General features: G+C 29.5%; 1 protein-coding gene across 1 annotated transcript in view; it reads left to right on the forward strand.

Annotated features, from left to right (window-relative positions):
* LOC126889285 (juvenile hormone esterase-like) overlaps positions 1 to 25741 on the forward strand; it is a 68987-nt gene that overhangs the window by 14657 nt on the left and 28589 nt on the right. Inside the window, exons 3-7 of the mRNA XM_050657410.1 lie at positions 766 to 897; positions 1966 to 2119; positions 7036 to 7221; positions 12660 to 12856; positions 20907 to 21093. Of these exons, the coding sequence (XP_050513367.1) occupies positions 766 to 897; positions 1966 to 2119; positions 7036 to 7221; positions 12660 to 12856; positions 20907 to 21093 (856 nt within the window). The remainder of the gene's footprint in view (positions 1 to 765; positions 898 to 1965; positions 2120 to 7035; positions 7222 to 12659; positions 12857 to 20906; positions 21094 to 25741) is intronic.

The following is a 25741-nucleotide window of genomic DNA, read 5'->3' on the forward strand; positions in this document are numbered from 1 at the left end:
TCAAAATACATTTTACTGCTATCAGAAAACAGGAAAAAATATTTATTTGGCAAATAAATATTGTTTTTTGCTTAAGTTCAATATTAAAGCTGCCACCCACCAACCTCGTGATAGTTTGAACGGCGAAAAGCAATGATTATCGTGTGATACTTCATTTGAAAGGTAATTCAATTATCTATTCAGTAATATAAACATTAACATAATTATTTATACAAGGTGTCAAAAAAATTTTTTTTGGATTAAATTTATTGACACAAAAAGAAGAATGTATGTAATTTATTTAATTCAAAATCTGTTATCAGAAAATTGAAAAAAATGTTTTTTTGAAAAATTTTTCCAAATAAACATCTTTTTCAATTTTCTGATAACAGTAAAATGTATTTTGAATTAAATAAATTACATACATTCTTCTTTTTATGTTAATAAATTTAATTCAAAAAAAAATTTTTGACACCCTGTATAAATAATTATGTTAATGTTTATATTACTGAATAGAGAATTGAATTACCTTTCAAATGAAGTATCACACGACCCCCCACGACTTAAAAAAATCATCGATGACGTCATCACGGCCAGACGGGTGACGTTACCAGTATGATATATATGCCAAAAAGTCGTAATTTAAAATAAAAATTGACATGTTTCGGCATGTTTTCCAAAATCATCCGTTCTCGATAAAATGAATTTATTCCAACCTTTACGTGCTCACTGTATATTTTTTTTAAGAAAATAAATTTTGACACTGTATTAAAACTGTTATTTTAGTTACCTCAGAGTCATCCAGGATGGACCGGAGTACTAAATTGCACAAACAATACAAAAGTATGCCCTCAGCCTCAATCCACTTACCTGGACCAAGATGAAGATTGTCTTTTCGCTAATGTTTATACTCCTGTAGTAAGTATGACTATTATTTCGACTATTTTCCTGAAATTATAATCTATGAACAAGTATGCCAGCATTTGTAGAACATGTGTAAAGAAGAAGAAGAAAACTTTTATTAAAATAACTAACAAAAGTAACAATACTTCTTTACAATATTTTTTTTGCTCATACTGAAATAAAAAGTACTTTATAATAAATGAATAATAGTACTTTATAAGTTAATAATAAGTACTTTATAATAGGGATGGCGGTTTTTGACAAAACACCGGTTTTCGGTTATACCGGTTTTTTTGCTTACAGTTTAACCTGGCGGTTATAACCGGCCAAAAAAACCGGTTTTCGGTTTTTTTAATTGAATAGGTTACAAAGTTAAATTTACAATACACTTTAGTTTGCGATACTCCATTCGACGCGATATCAATATGATCAAAATAAGTACTATCGAAAGAACATGTATTACTTTTAACACGTTTGTATATTTGTAGAATAGGTACATTTTAACGCATTAATACTTCCTGTATGAGTGTATCGTTTTGAAAACGTAGCGAAATTCTTGGAGATTCGTATCCGTAATCAGTAATTCGATATTCATAGTCAGAGCATTATTTTTGGTAATCAGAAAAAGTCATTCATCCACCTTCAATGTCAAGAGTTAAGTGTGAAAAATAGATGATGTTTGCGTCTAATTCAACCAGATCACTACTTATGTAAATATTATGATTACAAATACCTTTTCAAGGAAGTATTATAATAAAACTTAATAATTGCTTCTGGGTGATGTGAGATTGCACTTTCAGTTTGCTTCTGTATTTTATAAAATAAAATAAAATTTGAATTATGGTTTTGTTTGGAATAATTACTTGAGAATAATAATTCTGATTGGGATCCGAAATAATACCTAACCTAATCCTAATCACCGTAAAAACCTAATAACCGGTTTTACTTTAAAAAGAAAAAACCGGTTATAACCGGGACAAAAAAACAACCGGTAAAACCGGTTATTGCGAAGTAAAAAAATCGGTTTTAGGTTTAAACCGGTAGGTTTTTCCCATCCCTACTTTATAATACTTTAAATTTTAGAAACCTGGTTCTAATATCTTACTACCTGTATATGTATGGATTCACGGTGGTGGATATGCAGTTTGGGATGGTGGATTTCAAAGGTACAACCCATCATATCTTATAGATCATAACATCGTTATCGTTACTTTTAACTATAGACTGGGTGCTTTAGGTATGTATATTTTTTTATAGTTTACCGAATATTTTATGTTTACAAATAATACTTATATTGAACAATGGCTATTTAAGAAGCTACATCGGCGCATCATCACTATTAATTCGAGAGATAGTAGCCGCACCGTTTTTCGAAAGTTCTGCGAACCTTTGGCAACAGTGCGTTGGCAATATGTGACACTATAAAAGACGAAGACACAATATTGTGATAATATACATTGTGATGACAATGACTATTTCTCTATGTTGCCAAATCACTCAGTTAAGTTCGATTTCTTGATATAGATGATGGATTTTAGTAGTTCCAATGTGATACAAAATCTAGGCATGGGATAAAAAAGTTTATTTGCAGTGTTTTTTTTTTGTTCTTCTTAGAGACGGTTTTTGTAATACTCGTTTTTGTAATATTTTATTTAATTATAAAGTAATTTCCACATACTAATATATTTCTCAATTTGGGCTCTGTACCGCCATTCTTTACTATTAGTCTTGGGTAATAAGGATTTTCTCGGGACGTTCAAAGATCCAGGTAGCTGACTACTTTTTTAATTATGGTAGACCTATAGGAAGAAAACCTACCTGTTTCCTGCCTAGAGTTCGCGTCCGTTTTTAATTATTAACAATTTAGTGTAAAAATCGCGATTTTTTCGATTTTTTGCACCCAATTTAAAAGCTAAATAGTTGATATAAAATTACAAAATACAATTTTGTAGAACACTGAAAAACCTTTAAAATGCCGATTTTTGAAAGTTAAAAAGTTGATTTGTTGCTACGCAAACTACAAAATAAGTGAAAATGGTTATTTTTTAATAACTTTTACTAAAACTATCTTAGAACTTTAGTATTTCGCCCAAAGTTGGGTATTGGGGTATTTTACAAACGTTTAAAATTTGAGACTGATCCATTAATTAGTTTAACAGTTATTCTATTTGTTTATTCCAGAGACCTTTATTTTGCAATAACATAAGACAGGAAATAATGAAGATAGGGCAATTTTAAGTATGCCAAATGAAAGTAAAAGAGTCCTAGTATCAAAATTTATTTAAAAAAAGATAAAAAAATTAATCAATATAATCAAAAATCCTAATGCCAAATTTTTGAAATTTTGTAGTTTATATTCATTTAGAATAACTTTACAAATATTGTCCGTAGTAACAATATTTTTATATATTCGAAAAGCTAGTATTTTAACACGAATTTTCAAATAAAAAATAGCCTGGGTTCATTAGGGACAAATTTAGCCATGTGTTTTTTTTTAATTCACAGCTAATTTTTTTATAATAATTAAGGAATTTCATTGATGCCATTTTAAATATTGGAATTTCTTTTTGTTAAAAAATTTGCATAAACATTGTATCATAACAGCACCCTCTACGAATTTTCAAAATTGTAGTTCAAACGGTTACTAGGGGGAACCTATGAATCCACCGAGTTAAAATACCGAAAAAGCAATTTCAAACTAATACAATTTTCTGTATCTCCGGATGAACTCAATGGATTTTCATCTTTCTTTTTTTAATTTTTATGTAATTTCTACGTACATTACAAATATGCAATTTGTTTATAAATTTATTAATTAATAATCAGTCTAATTTGTTTAAACAATACTTGAAAAAATATTTTTTACAAAAATCTATTTTTTTAATCATAGTATCATTAATGATCATACAAAAAGTTTAAGTTCAGTTTAATAAATAAAATATTTTTATTAGATAATTATTTATTGAAGATAATTTATTTATTAAAGTATACCTTAACTTTTTGTATGATTAATAATGATAGCCTGATTAAAAACACGGATTTTTGGGAAAAAATAATTTTTTCAAAAATTGTTTAAACAAATTAAACTTTTTATTAATTACTAAATGTCAAATTGTAAATAGACGAATTACATATTTGTAATGTACAGAAAAATTACATAGAAATTAAAAAAAGAAAGATCAAAATATATTCAGCAGATCCCGAGATATAGAAAATGATAGTAGTCTTAAGTTTGCTTTTTTTAGTTTTTGAACTCGTGCATTTGTTGGCTCCCAGCTGCCCCTTCACTTACCACGACTAGTCACCAACTGAATAACATTTTTAAAAATTCGTGTAAAATGCCAACTTTTCGAATATGTAAAATGATTTTTCTACGGACAATATTTTTAAAGTTGTTCTAAATATTTATAAACTAAAAAATTTCAAAAATTTAGCATTAGTATTTTTGACTATACGAGATAATTTTTTATCTTTTTTTAGTACATTTTGATAGTATCACTGTTCTACTTTCATTTAACATACGCAGAATTGCCTTATCTTCAACATTTTCTGTCTTAAGTTATTGCAAAATAAAGCTCTCTGGGATAAACAAATAGAATAACTTTTAAACTAATTAATGGATCGGTCTCAAATTTTGAGGGTTTGTTAAGTACCCCAATACACAATTTTGGGTGAAACACTAAAATTCTAAAGTAGTTTTAGTAAAACTTATTAACAAATAACAATTTTCACTTATTTTGCAGTTTGCGTAGCAAAAAATTAACTTTTTAACTTTCAAAAATCGGCATTTTGAAGGTTTTTCAATGTTATAAAGAATTAAATTTTGTAGTTTTATGTCAACTGTTTAGCTTTTGAATGGGGTGCAAAAAATCGAAAAAATCGCGATTTTTGCACTAAATTGTTAATAATAAAATTGTTAATAATAAAAAACGAACGCGAACTTAAGGCAGGAAACAGGTAGGTTTTCTTCCTATAGGTCTATAATAACTAAAAAAGTAGTCAGCTACCTGGATATTTGAGTGTCCCGAACATGGTCTATTTCTAGCTTATTATCCTGGACTATATAGTATATCACGTATATTTATACGGATATTTACGTATATTTACATGGATATAGTGCACTAATATTGTAGAGGGCCCCAAAGTCGAGACCTCGAAAAAAAGTAGTTCCGATGGAACGCTTATTGCTTATTGCTAAAAATGCTTATTTTTGGTCTTCTAAAGTGTACTAGTACCTTAACATTTGACGTTCAATAGCCCTCGAATTTTTCTTATTACCTTTTTTGGAAGTTTCCCTCCGTAAGAAAGTACAGGTAAAATACACTGGTCCAAGATTTTTCTTTTGAAGCATCTCTGCTAAACAAACTTTACTTTAGTTATTTGTACAGTAATATAATTTCTTAGTTAGTCATTAAGAAACTCTTCTACTGAATAATATGGTCTTTTAGATAGATTTGCTTTTGTCATTTACTATTAGTTTACAGTATACGTTGCTATAAAATATTACTTTAGCACCTTAAAATAATATACGACGACACTTTTCGATAGAGGTCTTTATTGATTACTATACGTGTTTACAGATCTAATTTTCGCTGGCTACTGACTACTAGTAAAAATACAAAACGACTCCCAACCAGAAATCCCTGATGGTGGGAGCACAAAATTATCTATCTGTGCTACACAATTTTACTTTGGAAAAAACGTAATTACAAAACCGTTCATCACTGTCGTTCTCAGAAGCTGACAATAACAAACTGGTTAGAGCAAATGATACTGACTCTAGTCTCAAAAACATTGTATGTGGAGTACCACATGGTTCAGTATTGGGTCCTCTACTTTTCCTTATCTTTATAAATGAGATCACTAATTTAAAAATCGATAGAAAAATGTTTTTTTTTGCTGATGATGATGATACCAGTATTACTTGGAGCAACTTAACTATTGCAACTTTTCATGCAACTATAACTTCTGATCTGCTTACGATAAAACCTGGTGTGACTCTAATTTACTCTCTTGTAACGTGGACAAGACAGTAGCATTAAATTATAAAAGTGCTCTTCAACCCCTACTGCTTAATAACAGGCATATCTCTACCGTTGATTCTGTAAAATTTCTTGGTATTTTTTTAGACAACAAAAGGTCCCTCTCGCCTGCTATGCTATCAGATCTGTTTCGAAGGAACTCAATTTAGCATCTTCTAAAATAACATATTTTTCTTTGTTCGAGTCTCATCTTCAACATGGTCTTCCTTTTTGGGGTTCTAGTACAGCTGTCCACTTTGATGTTATTTTTAAAATGCAAAAAAGAGCAATAAGATGTTTGGCCCCAGAAGAACTACACATTGCAGAAGTTACTTCAAATATTACGCAGTTCTAACCCTTCCATCTTAATATATTTTAGAAACTGTTTGCTTAATTCGTAAACACCTGCATGTCTTTCCAACAAGGCCTCATCATGACTACTCCACCAGGAATTCAACTTTTGATATCTATTTACCGATCCCGTCCTCTGAGTTAGTGAAGAAATCTATATTATATTCCGCAAAAAAAACTACACAACCATCTCCCTTTACAACTTAAATCTGCAACATTTTTCCCCAAGTTCCGTAAAATGACAAAAGCACATATATCTCTAAAACCATATTATTCAGTAGAAGAGTTTTTTAATGACTAACTAAGAAATTACATTAATGTACAAGTAACTAAAGTATATTTATCTATATTTGGGTGTCACATGCAGCAGCTTAAACTTATTAGTTCTAGTTCCTATGTTTGTATTTTATTATTATTATGTTGTATGTTCAATTTGCAATTGATGCTAATTTTGCAATATATTGGTTTTCTTTTTTGCTTTACTTTATTTACTTGCATTTTTTATATTGACGATTTCTCTCATTTCAGAAAATTGTATTTGTTATTGTTATTTTTTTTTTGACTCTATGTTAAGCTTTGTCCATAAAATTATATAATTTTCAGCGAAAATAAAGCATTTCTATTTCTAAAAAAAATATTAGTAAAGTAAACCCACCAAGGGAATATTTTAAGCATCTTCTTCATTCGTCTGATTTAACGATTAATTTAATTAAATAAATGTGTTTTTTGGTGTTGTTAATATTATCGAATGTAGTACTATACGCTTTCCATATTTTTGTAGGATTTCTGGCCACAGATGATTGTGTAATACCTGGTAATTTAGGCCTTAAAGATCAAAATTTTTTACTAAAATGGGTATCAGAAAATATTCATCTATTTGGTGGCGATTCCTCCAAAGTTACTATCGGTGGTGAGAGTGCTGGTGCAAGTGCAGTTGCTGACCATATTTTAAGCAAAATGAGCACAGGTAAGGATTAAACAAAACCAGTTTTATTTTAAAAGTTTTTTAGTGAAGTCAATAGAGATCGAAAACATGCATTGTTTCGGAAAAATTCAAACAAGCTTATATTTTTCTAAACCTTTTTTTGTTAGTTTATATGCCTGTTAAAGTTAAAAGTTCTACTCACAGATTTTGTCGCCAATTGTTTATTAATTGTTTAAATAATAACAATTAAAGACCTAAGTGGAAGAAGGGGGTATGTTACAAAGCGTACTTTTTGAGATATGGGCAGTTACAGTTTTTATTCCTCTACTTTTATCATGAAAATATTGTTTGTGTTATTTGGCTTTATTTATATTGCTATAAGTATTCCTTTACATACAATTAGGGGAGTGCATATAGATTTACACTTCGGAAAAAATCAAATAAGATAGAACTTTTTGTAATTTCATTAAGAAATGTTTAATAAACAACATACCAAAAAGTTCTACTCGAAAAGTGGCTGCTTCATTTTTTATTAAACAAATGAATTGCGAAATTAGATGTTTTTTTAAATAACTCCGAAAATATAAATTTTTGAAAAAAACTGACTTGACCATTGAAAAATTCAGAAAAGTTTACAAAAAAACGTATATAAAGAATTTTCTAAACTTAAATCTGTATATTTTATAATCTTTTATTTATAACGCTAAAGTCACCCTTCTCACAAACATTGGCGCACTGTAAACTAGCGTACGTCGAAGTGCATGGTTGAGTTATTTTAATGTAATTATTTAACTAATGGATCAAATTAAATTTTACAAATTGAACATGAAAAAAAAATTAAGCTATCTTAGGGTTGTAATAGAAAGAAATAAGATGTATGATCATAAGTACGGTGTGGGCGGAAAGTGAGCCTTACATGAATTTTGTTTAAAAATGATTTAAAAATGTGTAACTAATACAATTTTTCTTATAAAACTCTCAATTTTGCACAAGTTACCTTTCAAGCATCTTACTAAATGATGTTTCATTCAAAAAAAAAATTCAAAAATTTAATTCAAATGATATGACGTCTCAAAAAATGTAATTTTTGAAATCTTCGTAGTTTTATAGAATTACCACCACTTTAAGACGGTATTACTTAAGTTTGAACAGATCTATTACAGTTTTATAAGTACTTTTTTCAAAATAAGATAGCTAAAAGGAACTACAACGTTAACGGGGTTTTATTATTTCATATGGTCATTGGACATCTATATATGAAAAAACCGCGGAGTGCTACCATTTAAAGGGGTGCGTTTTTCAGAAATGGGTGAATTAGTCCCTGGGCACAGGTTACATTAGGGTGAGTTCTATGCACTTTTGGTACAAATATACCTACATAAAAATTATTCCTGGTTAAATTTCCTATCTATATATCACTTTTTAAAGTCAATGATACTTTTTTTTACAAAAATATATTCAAAAGAAAAAGCACAAAGAAACCCAAAAGAAAGAAATTTTGTTTTTTGTCCCATAACTTTTGTTCACGAGGATATAGGTATAGACATTGCTTCACAGAAAAAAAACCTATATATTTCTTCTTTAAAATGTTGTTCAGTAGAGGTAATTAGGATTTATAGTTTTCGAAATATGATTTTTCAAAGTTCGCCACTCACAGCAATTTTGGGCAATTTTCCTTGTTACTTCGCAAATATTGTTCTGTAACTTTTTTCTACGTAACTTTAGGTATATGCAATGGTACACGTAATAGGAATAGAAATCAATTACCTTTAAAATGGTCTACTGTATAACGTTGTACGACTTTTTCTTTTCGAAAGAGTTTTCAAGGTTTTATACTTTTAACGATTTTTTATAATATAATATAAAAATAAAATAATATTATTATATAATATATTATATATTATATTATATATTATATAATACCTAATATAAAAAAATATTATTTTTTACATTTTTTACAATTATTTTTGAAATTTCTCATTATAACTTTATATTATATAATAAAAAAAGCTTATTTTGTTTACTTTAAAATGGTGTATTACAAAAAATTCTAGGATTATTTTTGAGTAAGATATTATTTTTCAAAATGTAATAAGTACTTGCAACGATTTTTGATTTTAGGATTATTTTTTAAATATCTCATTATAATTTTTTTTTCTTGTACATGGATACACTATATATTGATCAATAAAAAGGGCTTATTTTCTGTTCTTTAAAATGGTGTATCATCTATATTTAAATAATGGAAACCGAGTGATTCTTTGATATTTTTTTACCTGTATTATTTATTATTATTTCTTTTACAAAAATTACATAAACATTAGTCTTAGAAAACATCACTTTAGTTAAAATTATTTAAACGTTGACATTTAAAAAATTTTCAAAATCAAAGTCTATCTCTTCGTTAGCATTAGCTTCAATATCTTCCTCTGACACCTCAGTTATCTTAGAGTTCCCACAATTAGTACCCATGCACATGTACCCTTTGCAGAATATTGAACAACTAATTCCTATCTTCCTGCAACCGCAGTTTTTTGTACATCCTTTGGTACATTTACATGCTATTTTTTCAAGCAAAGCTTGTGGTGCAGGAGCTTTGACAGTAAATATTACGTATAAAAAATAAGATTCAATCATAACACACAATCACATAAAGAAGTTGTAATGAGACATTTAAAAAACAATCCTAAAATCAAAAACCGATGCAAGCACTTATTACATTTTGAAAAACCATATCTTATTCAAAAATAATCCTAGAATTTTTTATAATACACCATTTTAAAGTAAATAGAATAAGCTTTCTTTTTTATTATATAATATATACCTAAATGTAGAAAAAAGATATAATTTGAAATTTAAAAATAATTGTAAAAAATATAAAAACTCGTTAAAAGTATAAAATCTTGAAAAAATAACCTCTTTAAAAGAAGCCGTACAACATTATACAGTATAACATTTTAAAGGTAATTGATTTATATTCCTCTTACATGTACCATTGCATATGCCTAAAGTTGCGTTGAAAAAATTACAGAACAATATTTGCGAAATAACAAGGAGAATTGCCCAAAATTGCTGTGAGTGGCAAACTTTGAAGAATCATATTTTGAAAACTGTAAATCCTAATGACCTCTACGAGACATCATTTTAAAGAGAAAATATGTAAGTTTTTTTTTCTGTGAAGCAATGTCTATACCTATATCCTCGTGGACAAAAGTTATGGGACAAAAAACAAAATTTCTTTCTTTTGGGTTTCTTTGTGCTTTTCCTTTTGAATATATTTTTGTAAAAAAAAGTATCTTTGACTTTAAAAAGTTATATTTAGATAGGAAATTTAACCAGGAACAATTTTTGTGTAGACTTGTTTGTACCAAAAGTTCATAGAACTCACCCTAATGTAACCTGTGCCCAGGGACTAATTCACCCATTTCTCAAAAACGCACCCCTTTAAATGGTAGCACTCCGCGGTTTTTTCATATATAGAGATTCATTGACCATATGAAATAATAAAACCCCGTTAACGTTGTAGTTCCTTTCTAGAGTACATAATCAATAGCCTAAAAAAATCATTGGAACTTTGTTTATTTTATTAATAAAAGCAAAACTAAATTATTTTGTACATAAACGGAAACTAATAGAACTACTTTATACTAATAGTACACATACAACAAAACTAGGTACATACTATACTACGGAAAAAATAGATGTTAAGCTTTATTAAAGAATTTTCAATTCACTTTTATTTTTAAACGCTTTTCTTTAGTTCAATCGTTTGGGTCAAATCATTAGACGTTAATTTGACTGCCTTTTCTTCAATTCAAATGAATGGAAATTTGCAGACATATGCATTCGCGGAAACAATACACGAATAGTCAATAATTTTTTTATGTTTATTAATCGTTTAAATAAAAAAACGATTTTAATGGAAAATGCTTAAATTCTCTTGTTTTTTACAATGAAGAAACTTGAAATTTTACATATTGTAACTAATAATATGAACTATACAAAATTTCACTTTTATGTTAATTGTTTACGTTACGCTCATAAATAAACAATAAAGTTTCAAATTTTTTACCGATTCCGACTACTTTTCATGTTTGTACATCATATGTTTTATACATATATTTTAATGTTTGAAAGGTGTAAGACTAAAAAGTAAAAAATAAAAAAATATGAAAAACAAATTTTTAAGAAACGCTTTTTTTAGGTACCAGTGTACTTTAGGTAACATTCGTTAAAAAAAAGCGTGGGGCGAAAACCGTTTATTCGATGAAGACGCGCCACGCTTTTCTTTAACGAATGTGTTAGTTTTTTTCAATTTTTTAACGAATGTGTGAAATTTTCGTATATTTAATCTGTCTATCAGTTTTTTTCGAATAATCCTTCGAGTTTGATTTTTTTTTTATTTTTCTTTTAGTTGATTTTTTTATAATATTTTTAATTTTAGTCACCTGAAGTACTTTTAGTACCTAAAAAAACCGTTTCTAAAAAAAGATTTTTCATATTTTTATATTTATAATATCCATTGATAATTTGACTTTTTACAACACCATATTTTTCAGCCAACGTTTGTGAACTTAAACCGAACTTATAAAAATAGTGACAAACGTTTCCTCATATACGACATATTATTGTAGGACTTTAAGGACCTTGTGACCACCGACTCTAATTATACAGGTTATTTAATCCCGTTTTAAGTAGATACAATAGGTCATAAATAGTAGGTACTGGGTATTTCCATCAACAAATAGATAAATATATTTTGGCCGCCATTCACAGGTAAATTTCTATAAAATGGGCTTTAAAAATATGTGATTATTTGACCGCGTCGGTATTATAAAGGTGGTCGTAAACACTAGGTTAGAAATAAGGGAATCTACATATAATTGGTGTGGGTAATTTTTAAACTGGCCGTTAGTACAGGTGGCCCTTTTTGGCAGGTGGCCGATAACACAGGTTTTACTGTATAATTAATTATATCTAAAGGGAGGAATTCTTAAGGGACCCTCTAATTCGATCAATGGCATATCCAAAAGAGATAGTATATTAGTCTAATTATAATTAATTATAATTAATTAAATCTTAAGAGAGGAATTCTTAAGGGAGCAGTGTGTTGTAAGATAATTCGGATGGAATTTCCCAGCTTGGCTTGTGCCTTGATATCGGCCCAATCTGGAGAATTCTATCCGAATTATCTTGCAACGGATAGTAACTGCTACACCTTGAGTGTGCTCTTTTGGTTCTCTGCCAATATATACATTGTTTTATATCTTTGCTGGTGTTTCATCGCCAGTACGCATCGATAGTAGTGAAAATTTGTCGGGGGAGTGTGTGTATACAGAGCGATGGTAAGCCAGAGGTAAGCGCAGGCGCTGGCCATCGTCACACAACACATGTTTTATGGTATTCATATTGTGCTTTTACGTTTAGATATTTCATTAATTTTAAAACGTCAATAATATGGTAAATATAATTTGCTTTAGGTTTATTTAGAGGAGCTATTCAAGAAAGCGGAAGCGCTATAAACTATTTTAACTTTGTACCCAGCCCTAGTGTTTATGCGTATAAATTGGCTCAAGTTATAGATAATTCAATTAATCCACAAACAACAAATACATCAGTACTATTGGATTTTCTCAAGAAAGCAGAAATTGGCGATCTAGTAGCAGCATCATTAAAGGTAATAATTTTTAATTAGGAATATTCTACAAATTAGCTACGATTTTTAAGTTTGCATTTATTTTATTTTTTATTATTTATTGTTTATTTATTTAATGGGTTCAACTTTTTAACTGGCCTAATTTGTGTTTGTATTTGCATTTGTATTTAAACTTTAACTGCATGTATATAAAACAAGAATAAAAAACCGCTAAACGCCGTAAAAATGAGTGGCGCATACAATATTCCAGCTACAATAGAGCTGATATGAATATTACGTGGCGCTAAAATGTATTTTCATTTTGATGGAAAATAAAATTTTAGTTTTATTTTAAAAGATGTTTGTTTCCATGATATTTGCTCAATTTGAAGTAAGACGCGCCACAAAAGAGTAACTTTGATAGAATTTGTATTTTGAAGTTCTTTTGTGGCGCGTTTTACTTCAAATTTAGCAAATATCAAAACATATTTTAAAATAAAACTAGACTTTTATTTTCCATCAAAATGAAAATACATTTTCGCGCCACGTTGTATTCATATCAGCCCTTTTGTAGCTGGAATATTGTATGCGCCACTCATTTTTATGGCGTTTAACGGTTTTTTATGTTTGTATCAGGAGTTTTTCAAAGTTATTTAAATTAAGTGTATGCAGTTAAATGCAATGTTTCTCGATTCCACGTTAAGCGTTATAAATGGTCGCCTTTCTAGCATTATCTCTCAAATGATCTAGTGTTCATCGAATATACACTAGATTTTTTTCTATTCGAAATATATTGAAAAAAAAAATAATTGAGATTGCCGCTAAATGAACTCGGATTGTCGTATCAAATTTAGCGTCTTAACCAATACAACTACTTAAACCATTTAGGCGATAATGGTCAAATGGATTATATTTTGGAGCTTGGTAACTTCGAAACGGCTTAACCAATTTTGATCACTAAACATGAGTTTGAAACCTGTTGACAAGTAGTATCTGATTTATTCAAGGCCAAGTATGATAACTAAAGGTATAACATAAATTATTGAGCTTGAAAAACCGTTTTTCCCATAGAAAATATATTTGATCACATTTATGAAGCCTATAACTTAAAAATGAGAATTTTCCCAGATATAAGGTAAACAACTTTAGACGCATCTGGAGTCCTCCTACAAATGTTCAGTTATTGGCGCAATTCGTAGGTTGAAATTTTAAGTAATTGTCGAAAAACCAAAATTTTCAAAGTTTAGTTTTTCAGTTTTTTGGCTATGCTGAGCCGTGCGTATGTCTGATCCTAACCGTTTAGGCACCATTTGAAAACTTAACTCAACACTATTGATTTGTTGTATTTGTGGTTTTCCTGTCTCTCCGTGAACCTAAGATATGTACCCCCAAACATATGCCATTTTGTACCGACCCAGTCCTATAGCTGACTTATGGGTGGTCGAAAGTCACAAACTACACCGGTTCTAAAGCGGCCCTGATCCTCTCTTGAAACCCAGAAAAAAAATTCATATCGGTGTGACTTTTCCACAAATATACACACATACACACATACACAAAATTGATTCTAATGATAATTACATTTAAAAAAAAAAGAATAAAATCTTTTATAAAAGGTATATATTATATGTCAAAAATGATTTATTACAAATGTCACTTACAAGTGTTTAAATTGTGAAAATTATGGTAAAAATGGATAAAACACCTTCAAAAATAATTATAATTCTTACAGAAAACGAAGTTCGTCAGATAGGGGAGTGCATTTAGATTTTCACTTCGGAAAAAATCAAACAAGATAAAACTTTTTGTAATTTCATTAAGAAATGTTTAATAAACAACATATTAAAAAGTTCCACTCGAGAAGTGGGTGCTTCATTTTTTATTAAACAAATGAACAGCGAAGTTAGATGTTTTTTTAAATACCTCCGAAAATATAATTTTTAGGAAAAAACTGACTTGACCATTGAAAAATTCAGAAAATTTTACAAAAAAAACTTATATAAAGATTTTTCTAAAATTAAATCTCTAGCTTCTCTAATTTTTTATTTATAACGCTAAAGTCACCCTTCTCACACACATTGGCGCACTGTAAACTAGCGTTGGAAGAAGTGCACAGTTGAGTTTTTTTAATGTAATTCCTTAACTAATAGACCAAAAAATTTTACAAATTGGACATGAAAGAAGATGAAACAAGATATTTTATGGTTGTAATAAAAAGAAATAAAATGTATAGACATAAGTACGGTGTGGGCGGAAAGTGAGCCTTACATGAATTTTGTTTAAAAATGATTTAAAAATGTGTAACTAATACAATTTGACTTATAAAATTCTAAAATTTGCACAACTTACCTCTCAGTCATCTTACTAAACGATGTTTCATTCAAAAAAAATCTCAAAAATTTAATTCAAATAATACGATGTCTCAAAAAATGGAATTTTTGAAAACTTCGTAGTTTTACAGAATTCCCACCATTTTAAGACGGTATTACTCAAGTTTGAATAAATCTAATACAGTTTTTTTGATGTTGTTTTAAAGCTTAGGATGTAATCTTTAAAAAACACTGAATTACTTTAGTTTAAAAATGAAATAAACAATTTTTTTTTGAGAAAACTAAGAAAGATAACAAAAATGTAATACAAAAACCGAAAATTACCAGCTGAAAAAATGTATATACAGAGTGATCAAAACTTTCTTTTGTAAAACTTACCTAAAATACATTTAATAATAAGCTTTAACAATAATAAATGTTCAACAAAAAAATTTTTTTTAGTTCTTATACAGTATGTCTGCGGAACTTGGAACCTATTGATAACTTTTTTAATATCAGTTTTACGAAAAAAAGTTATTCCTTATAAAATACTCTGCATCGTATATGACATAAGATGCAACTATCAAATATCAAATTTTGTTAATTTTGTACGAGGTATGTCAAAAAATATGAATTTCACTCAAGAGTAAAGTACCTTTATATTTCACAATATCGAAAATTTTTATAAAGGAAAGTTGTTTGGAATTAAAAACTATGTTCCAATGTGTAATTATATCCTTCAAATCGAAAATTTGTTTTTTTTTAATATTGTTTCAAATTAAATATACCCAACATCATTAAATTTTCACTTATTATTTATGATAACTGTTTTATGATTAATTTTATGAAGAAAGTTATTCGACATAAATAGCTGTACATGGTCTAACACTTAATATGCAAATACAAAATATTATATTTTATCAATATTACACGAGGTATGTAAAAAAATTATATTTCGCGCAATAAATATGTACCTTTATAGTTCACAATATTTCGATTAGAAGAGTGTAATTGCATATTGACACATCGTTTTTAATTCTGAACAACTTTCCATAATAACAATTCTCAGTATTATAGTCCTGTCGCCAGGGGGGGTACAACGGCCTCGTTAATTCAGATGGACTTACTCAAGTTTTTTTTATGTATTTTGACCCGTAGAACACGAATTTTTTGGGTAACAGTTGATCCGGATGTCGATAAGATTGTTATAGACCAAGAACTTGAGGAATCAAATAACAGCGATTTTTGGCAAAACAAAACAATATTTTGTATTTTTTGGGCCATTTTAAGTAAAAAATATTTCTACAAGTTTTTTCGTAGGATGCACAGTTTTCGAGATAAACGCGGTTGAACTTTAAAAAAATCGAAAAATTGCAATTTTTTAACCCGAATAACTTTTGATTAAAAAATAAAATAGCAAGTCTGCTTACCGCATTTGAAAGTTTAAGTCAAATTATATCGGTTTTGATTATTTGCATTGGTAAAAATTTATTTTTTTATTGTTTAACAAAGCTATAAACACGTAGGGTTTCCCGTGCTTTTACATGCGTTTTAACGCATGTAACGTAGAAATAGTCTTGATTGCACTAGTACCTATTCTACCTACTCGTTCGATTTTAAATGAGAAATCATAGAAACATCACTCACGCACTAGTTGTTTGTAGCTTTGTTTAGCAATAACACAATAAATTTTTAGCAATGCAAATAATCAAAACCGACATAATTTGACTTGAACTTTCAAAGGCGCTAAGCAGAATTGCTATTTTATTTTTTAATCAAAAGTTATTCGGGTTTAAAAATTGCAGTTTTTCGATTTTTTGAAAGTTCAACCGCGTTTATCTCGAAAACTGTGCATCCTACTAAAAAACTTGTAGAAATATTTTTTGCTTAAAATGACCCAAAAAATACAAAATATTGTTTTGTTTTGCCAAAAATCGCTGTTATTTGATTCCTCAAGTTCTTGGTCTATAACAATCTTATCGACATCCGGATCAACTGTTACCCAAAAAATTCGTGTTCTACGGGTCAAAATACATAAAAAAAATTTGGGTAAGTCCATCTGAATTAACGAGGCCGTTGTACCCCCCCTGGCGACAGGACTATTATGAAAAATATAGGTATTTTACTCTTAACTGAAATTTTTATTTATTGACATATCTTGTACAAAATTGATAAAAATTGATGTTTTATGATTGCATTTAAAGTTCTAGAATATGCAGAGCTTTTTACTAAGAATAACTTTTTTATTTATGATCCCATTGCAACAATTTTTTGAAAAGGTAGAAGCACAATTTTCACATCATTACGAGTAAGGCCGAATTTAATTAAGAGCGAACCAAACGATTCATATTAAGAGCAAAAAATACATATTTTGTTCATCAATAGAAAAATTATTAAGATAATAATTTGTTAACGTTTTAAAGCGGTCATCTTTGAATATATAATAATATATAGGTTTATCAAAGCTCTCAAAAATAAATACATGTAGAAATAAATACATTTTGTAAAGAAATTATGATTTTACAACTAGTTTTTAAGTTATCCGCCATTTTGGATCTGCGATTTTATAATTTAAATTATCAAAATTTGATTCAGGTTCAGTAACCTCTCAAAAATATCCACATATATGTAAACAAACACGTTTTATAAAAAAAATTCGGATGTCACAACTGCTTTTTAAGGATTTTTAGGAAAAAATCCGCCATTTTGAATCCGCCATTTTGAATTTGCAAATTGTAATGTCAGATTCGGGTTCAGCATAATCAAAACTAAAATAAAAACATTTTTTATCAAAATAAAATGTTGAATTCACCCATATTCTTAACACTATTTATACAAAACAATTGTTATTGTTTAAACAATTAATAAACAATTAGCGGCGAAATTTGTGAGTAGAACTTTTTAGTTTAACATATTTATAAACTTACAAAAAAAGTTTTAGAAAAATATAACCTTGTTTGATTTTTTCCGAAACATTGTATCTTTTCGTTCTAATTGCACTCCCCTATTTTTTGCAATTCTTTCTTGAATATTATGAGAGATTTTCGGAGGTCCCATAAAAACAAAATTTAACAGTAACTGAATTAGGTGAGAAGAGGAGTCCAAAAATTGAAGTTAGATAATCGAAAAAGACTATATTTGATTCCTTCTTTTGTTAACCTATAAGATATATTAATGTTATTTAATTGCTTAATCAAAATTTAACCCTCACGCACAAGTTGTAGTCTATTTGACTAACAACTTCAGTGAGAAAGTGGGTTTATTTATTATGTATTAGTTGCTACAAATAAACTCTATCCAGATTTAACCATACGGCTCACACTCCCTCTAAGGGGAAAATTGACTCATCCCAGATACCTACGGTATCAAAAGGATTGAGCTCTGGTGGGACTCTTTCCGTGTTATCGAGCCCTAGGTGACTTGGTATGCAGGTGTATCTCCCAAAATTTTCGTACACTTCTGGCTGTCGCAAGTAGTACAGCTTTCTGCATGGTCTTATAAATATGTTCATTGAGACCCAGCTTTTTTATGCTTTCGAGGAGGGTCTTCGGAATGACTCCAGTAGTGGACATAACAATAGGTATCGTCTGGGTACTTTGCATTCTCCATTGTCTCCGTATTTGAATTTCCAGATCTCTATACTTGGCGATCTTTTCAGTAAATTTACTACGTAGATTATTGTTGTTAGGTATCGCCACATCAATTAGTGTTGTTTGTCTTGTTAATTTATTAACTAGTACGAGATCTGGTCTATTATGTACCACTGTTTGGTCTGTGAGCACAGTGCGGTCCCAGCATAGCTTGTAGTTGCCATCCTCAAGCATACTCTCAGGAACGTATTGATAATATGGGAGATGGTCCGTTTGGAGAAGTCCCAGCTTGTTAGCTATTTCTTGATGAAGGATTTTTCCCACTGCGTCATGCCGTTCCTTGTATTCAGTTGCAGCAAATGCCTGGCAGCCTCCTGTAATATGTTGGATGGTTTCTTGGGCTTGATATCCATATCGGCATCTGTCGTTTTGAACCTGAGGGTCTTTGACGATATATTTCAGGTAATTTCTGGTTGGTATAACCTGATCCTGAATGGCCAGTAATAAACCCTCCGTTTCAGGGAACATCTTTCCTGATGTCAACCAATAGTTCGACGCTGTATTGTCGACATAGTCTTGGCTGACCTCATTGGGATGTCGCCCGGCAGAGGTTTACCCATCCAGGTTTACCCAAATAATTTTTTTTTGAATTAAAAAAAAACAATTCTACAACAATATGTTACTATCGCTAAAGTTAACATATCTACTAGTTTTATTTCTTTTTAACTCACAATTTAATACGTTTTCCATCTTTTGCGCTATTTTGCCGGTTATTAGTGCGCTCATCACTGTATACCTTTTATAAAGGATTTTAGTCGTTTTTGGTATTATATGGTATACAGCCAACTACAGGGAAAAATATTCCTTGTGGTTTTTTAATTACATTTTTACCTAAAAATATTTGATGTTTCGATTTCCACTCCAGAAATTGTTTTCAAAAAATATTAATGAAGAAAAGAAATTGTGTTGGAAAAATATGTAACCGACAAGTTTTTGTTGAGGTTTATTTTGTTAGCCCCTTTGTTATTGGAGATGATTCTGATATAAAGTTTCCCTCTTTAACGACACTTCTTGTATTTTGGTATATATTTGCGACAGTATCCACATACTTTCTACTGAGACCTACTTTCGTCAATGTTTGAAACAGTTTTTTCAAAGGTACCGTATTGTATGCCTTCTTCAAATCTACAAACAGTAGGTGGGTAGATAGATTCCTTGTCTTCCGTTTTTCTATTACCTGCTGCAGAACGAATATATTATCAGTGCACGATCTTCCTCCAATTTGTTCTTCCATGTCTTCGTATTCTAATTCTATTCTTTTTTTATTATTCGACCGTACAACTTCCTATAATAAAATAGGTTCTGTAAGGGGATGAACGTCCCTCTGCTAGTTGGATAGCAGGAATACACTAAATATTCATACTATGTTTATTTAATCACTATATACGCTAGTAACGATTTGGTGGGCAAAGTCTATATTCTAACTACTTGATGTCTAAATAAAGAATGATGAATAAAGAATAATCTCTGCAATACTTTCTCCGTATCAATAAATAAACTCGTAATTGTTTTGTTATGATTTTGACGACACGATTGTGACCATAAAATATTCATAATATCAAAATCGCTGACTGAGGTGTTCTCGAACCGATTGGACTACATTGTAAAATAAATGTCACCCAGTTATTTTACTATAAACAATAATGTATGTTTAAGACCTTTAAAAATTAAATCGATATGAACTGCTCTTATTTTTGAATGCTAATATAAATCCTGTACACTCCCCACTGAGCTGGTAACAGTTATTCCTCTATAAATATTGTCATCCTCTATAGCCAATTCCTCTATAATTAGAGCATATGCTTTTATCCCCTTTCTTGTATATTGAGCTGATGTATCCAACATTCCAATCATCAGGGATATTCTGTTCTTTTAAGCATTTATTAAATACTTTATCTATCATTTATTAAATAGTTGAACCAACATCTCATGTAATATTTTTGGTCCGTACTTTACCAACTCAATCGGGATATCTCCAGGTCCTACTGCTTTACCGCTTTTCGATCTTTTGAGGACCTCACTTAACTCTCCGGTAAGAACCGATAGTACAGACCAAACATAGCACTTAACCATAATTTGTCTTAGTTCTAACCTGAGATGAACTCTTTTACCGTAGTTTCTATATATTTCTAGGTTCCCGCTGTGGCAACGGGTGGAATGCTAGTCAGCGATCTGGTTTGGGCTCCAACAATGGAAAACAGTTGCACTGCAGAACCTTTTCTCTCTAAGCCTATGCACGAAGCCTTTATTAAGGGAGATTTTAATCGAGTCCCTCTTTTAACTGGTTTTTGTTCCGAGGAGATGCTGTATTTTTCACCGCGTAAGTTTTGTATACTCTAAATTGATAGTTTAATCCGTTAAGAGGCAACCGTAGTGCGTCATCAATATAACTTCGGGAGATAGTATCATACCCTTTTTCGAAAGTTCTGCCAATCTTTGTCATCAATGGCAATACTTTACATTATCTAAGATCAATAATTATGACTATGACAATGTACTCATAGGCGCGCTTAGAGATTTAAAATTTCCGGAAAAATTGGGTGCAGGAAAAAAACCTATTTTTTCGGAAAAAAGCAGGAAAAGAAGGAAAAATTCGGAAAAATTGAAATTTGTTACAATACAGGGTGGTTCATCTTATTCGCCTCGGTCTCTGTACGGAAAACCACTTAATATTTAAAAAAAATTTCTTCACAGAAATATACAGGCCCTTTAATACTACAATCTAAAGATAATGTGAATTATACAGGGTGCTCCAAAAAAGGGTGGTATATCTAAGTTATATTTTTTCTTATGGAATGCCCTATATCTGATAACATTACTGAATTGAGCTTAAAAAGCTATACTTTCATAAGGGTTCCCTATACCTAAATACAGGGTGTTTGGATTTATTTCAATTTTTATAATTAAGTATTTTCTATGAGAAATTATTATTTAAAATTAAAAAATTATTATTTAAAATAAAATTATTTAAAACCTATCATTTTCAATTTTTATGAAAATGTAAGGTTTTAGAAAAAAATAAATATCTACGAATCTAAAAATCAATAACAAATTCTTTCTTGGATCTTAATAATAGACTATTTAGCATACTTAAACAGATGCTTACTGCAACAAAATTTCTTACAGGGTGGTCAAAATATGAGATTGTTCTATTAACAAATTCAAGCTCTAATAACTTACTTATTTTAAATAAAACAATCTGTATCTTACTTGTCTATCGCGTAAAAAATTTACTTAGCTTTCAATTTACATTCGGGTTTCCTATACTTATCTCCCTTCACTTTTCAAATATTTAAAGATTTCCTAATTTGTAAGCTTTAAAAATTATAATTAAGTAACTGTGTCGTGGTTGTGTACAACACATCACCAACACCGGCAATATACTTAAATATCTTAATCAAGATACTTTCGTTAATAAAATTCACATTTTTATCATTAGTCACACAGAGTGTTCTTATTTTAAATGACATACTCATATTCTATTCTTTATAATGGAAGATATTTAAAATCTCTTCAATTCCATCTAAACATTCTCAATACACATGTTATTCTATAAATATAAATTCCCGTGTCATTCCGTAAATACCCATTTCTACATATTTTTGTAGAATATGCTCGTTTTCGTCGTAGTAGCCATTGCATTTAATTGTTTGTAATTGCGATTCAAAGATTCAAACAAAAAGTGCTGTTCTTAAATTTACTTAATAACCGTCGGTTTAAGATATGGAAAATACTTATACGGAATGAAATATAATTTAAATATCTTCCAGAATACTGCATCTAATAATAATATAGGGTATGCAGTTTAATATAAACATATTATTCAATGTCACATGTAGGCGAAAATCAACTAAAATAATACAACACTCTGTGATTACATGATAACAATGAAAATTTTATTAATGACAGTATCTTGTCTATAGTATTTTTACTACAAAAACGTTATTACGTAGGTCAAAATTTTTGACGTAAGAGAACTGTCAAAACATTAGAATGTGACTTTTCATTATTGCCATTTTTATAATAAACATGGCAATAATAAAAAGTCACATTCTAATGTTTTGACAGTTCTCTTACGTCAAAAATTTTGACCTACGTAATAACGTTTTTGTAGTAAAAATACTATAAGTATATTGCCGGTGTTGGTGATGCGTTGTACATAACCACGACATAGGTACTTAATTCAAATTTTTAAAGCTTACAAATTAGGAAATGTTTAAATATTTAAAAAATAAAGGGAGGTAGGTATAGGAAAGCCTAATAAGAATTGATAGCTAAATACATTTTCTAGGCGATAGACTAGTAAGGTACAGAGTGTTCGATTTAAAATAAGTAAGTTATTACTGCTTGAATGTGTTAATAGAAAAATCTAATATTTTGACCACCCTGTAAAAAGATAGGTATAGGAAACCCTAATATAAATTGAAAGCTAAGTAAATTTTCTACGCGATAGATTAGTAATATATAGGGTGTTCTACTTAAAATAAGTAAGTTATTACAGCTTGAATTTGTTAATAGAACAATCTCATATGTTGACCACCCTGTAAAAACCATTGTTGCAATAAGCATCTGTTTAAGTATGCTAAATAGTCTGTTATTAGGATCCAAGAAATAATTTGGTACTGATTCTTAGATTCGTAGATATTTATTTTTTTCTAAAACCTTACATTTTTATAAAAATCTAAATAAATCAAAACACCCTGTATTTAGGTATAGGGAACCCTTATAAAAGTATAACTTATTTTTTAAGGTCAATTTAATAATGTCATCAAATATAGGGCATTCCATAAGAAAAAATAAAACTTTGATATACCCCTCTTCTTTGGAGCACCCTGTATAATTCACATTATTTTTAGATTGTAGTATTAATGGCCCTGTATATTTTTGTGAAGAAATTTTTTTTAAATATTAAGTGGTTTTCCGTACAGACACCGAGGCGAATAAGATGAACCACCCTGTATAGTAAACATATCATGCATCCCGTATTAAAATCGATAAAAGTAGAATCGCATACATCTATATTATCAGAAGTGCCTTTTGTCAATATAAAAGACACAATATTAAATATTTCCCAACAAGTTAACCAGACTAGTTCTCTTATCGAAAGCTTGCTAAAATATGTTGAAGAGAGCTACGAATTTTGTTCTAGGCAGATTCACTTTGCTGCCAATTTTGTTGATGCTCGTTTTAAAGGAGAATAATTATTGAACGATGACCAACTAATGGAAGCTATAGACTTCATTTCTAAAATGGCTCGTTCACTTAAACTAGATGTAGGGAAGGTGGTGGCAAATCTAACCCGATTTAGTACAAAAACTGGATTTTCTAGTCGAAATTCTTTATGAGATAGTGCGAGTAATGCTCATCCCATTATATGTTGGCAAGGTTTGTTTACATCGTAGCCACTTATGCTAATTGGCTCCCGAATTTTAAATGGACCTCTATCTTCCGCCTCTTCAGAAACTGGTCTTTACACGGCTTCATACATACCAGCAAAATAAATACAATCACAGGATAAAATTCAGAAGTTATTCATTTAAAGGTTATAAACGAAAAACAGATAAAAATTATGTTGTTTTATCCGTTCAGGACGATAAAGCGGGAATCGAGTCTGAATCAGGTGCTTGGTCTGAAGATTTAGATTCAAACTCAGATGAAAACCACAGCGCTTTGGTTAAATATTGTGCTTTCTATCGGTGAAGTTTTGGTTTTGATACTTTCAATAATATTATAATTTTTAACCCTATATACAGTAACAAAAATACAGGTGATAAATTAAATCACATATTCTGGGACCAAAAATAGTTCGAATGAACCTAACTTACCTTAGTACAAATATGCACATACAAAAAGTTACAGCCCTTTGAATTTACAAGATGAATATCGATTTTTTCGAATATATCGAAAACTATTAGAGATTTTTTATTGAAAATGGACATGTGCCATTCTTATGACAAGAATATCTTAAACAAAAAATAATAGTTAAATTTGTGCACCCCATAAAAATTTTATGGGGATTTTGTTTCCTTAAACCCCCCAAACTTTTGTGTACATTCCAATTAAATTATTATTGTGGTACCATTAGTTAAATTAAATATTTTTAAAACTTTTTTGGCCCCTAGTATTTTTTCGATAAGGCAGTTTTTATCGAGTTGCGGCTTCTTTTTTAATATGTTTACATAAAAATTTTATGGGGGTTTTGTTCCTTTAAACCCCCCAAATGTTTGTGTACGTTCCAATTAAAATATTACTGCGGTGCCATTAGTTAAACACAGTGTTTTTAAAACTTTTTGCCTCTTTGTATTTTTTCGAGAAGGCACCTTTTATCGAGACGTGGCTTCTCTTTTAATACGGTTCAAAATATATCTAAAAATAAATAATGTAAATCATAAATAAATTTTCATATTATTACCAAGTCTCCATAATCGTACATATTATACAAATATGTGGTGGATTTGAAAAGTATTCAAAATATCTCGATAAAAACTCGACTTTTCGAAAAAATACTAAGAGGCAAAAAAGTTTTTAAAACATTGTGTTTATTTAATGGTACTACAATAATAATTAAATTGGAACGTACACAAAAGTTTGGGGGGTTTAAAGGAACAAAACCCCCATAAATTTTTTATGGGATGTCTACATTTCACTATAATTTTTTCTTAAGATACTACTGCCATGATGATGCCACATGTAAATTTTCAATAAAATATCTCTAATAGTTTTCGATATATTGGAAAAAATCAATTTTCATTTTGTAAATTCGAAGGGCTGTAACTTTTTTTATGTGCACATTTGTACTAAGGTAAGTTAGATTCAATGGAACTATTTTTGATCCCAGAAAATGTGATTCAATTTATGACCTGTATTTTTGTTACACCCTGTACATATTTGTACTTATATCTCAGATTGAAGATATTAATTATTGTTAATAGTATATTGTACAACAAGTGAGAAAAAAGACATATTTC

Source organism: Diabrotica virgifera, chromosome 8, assembly GCF_917563875.1.
Source record: "Diabrotica virgifera virgifera chromosome 8, PGI_DIABVI_V3a".
In the NCBI taxonomy this organism is placed as follows: Eukaryota; Metazoa; Arthropoda; class Insecta; order Coleoptera; family Chrysomelidae; genus Diabrotica; species Diabrotica virgifera.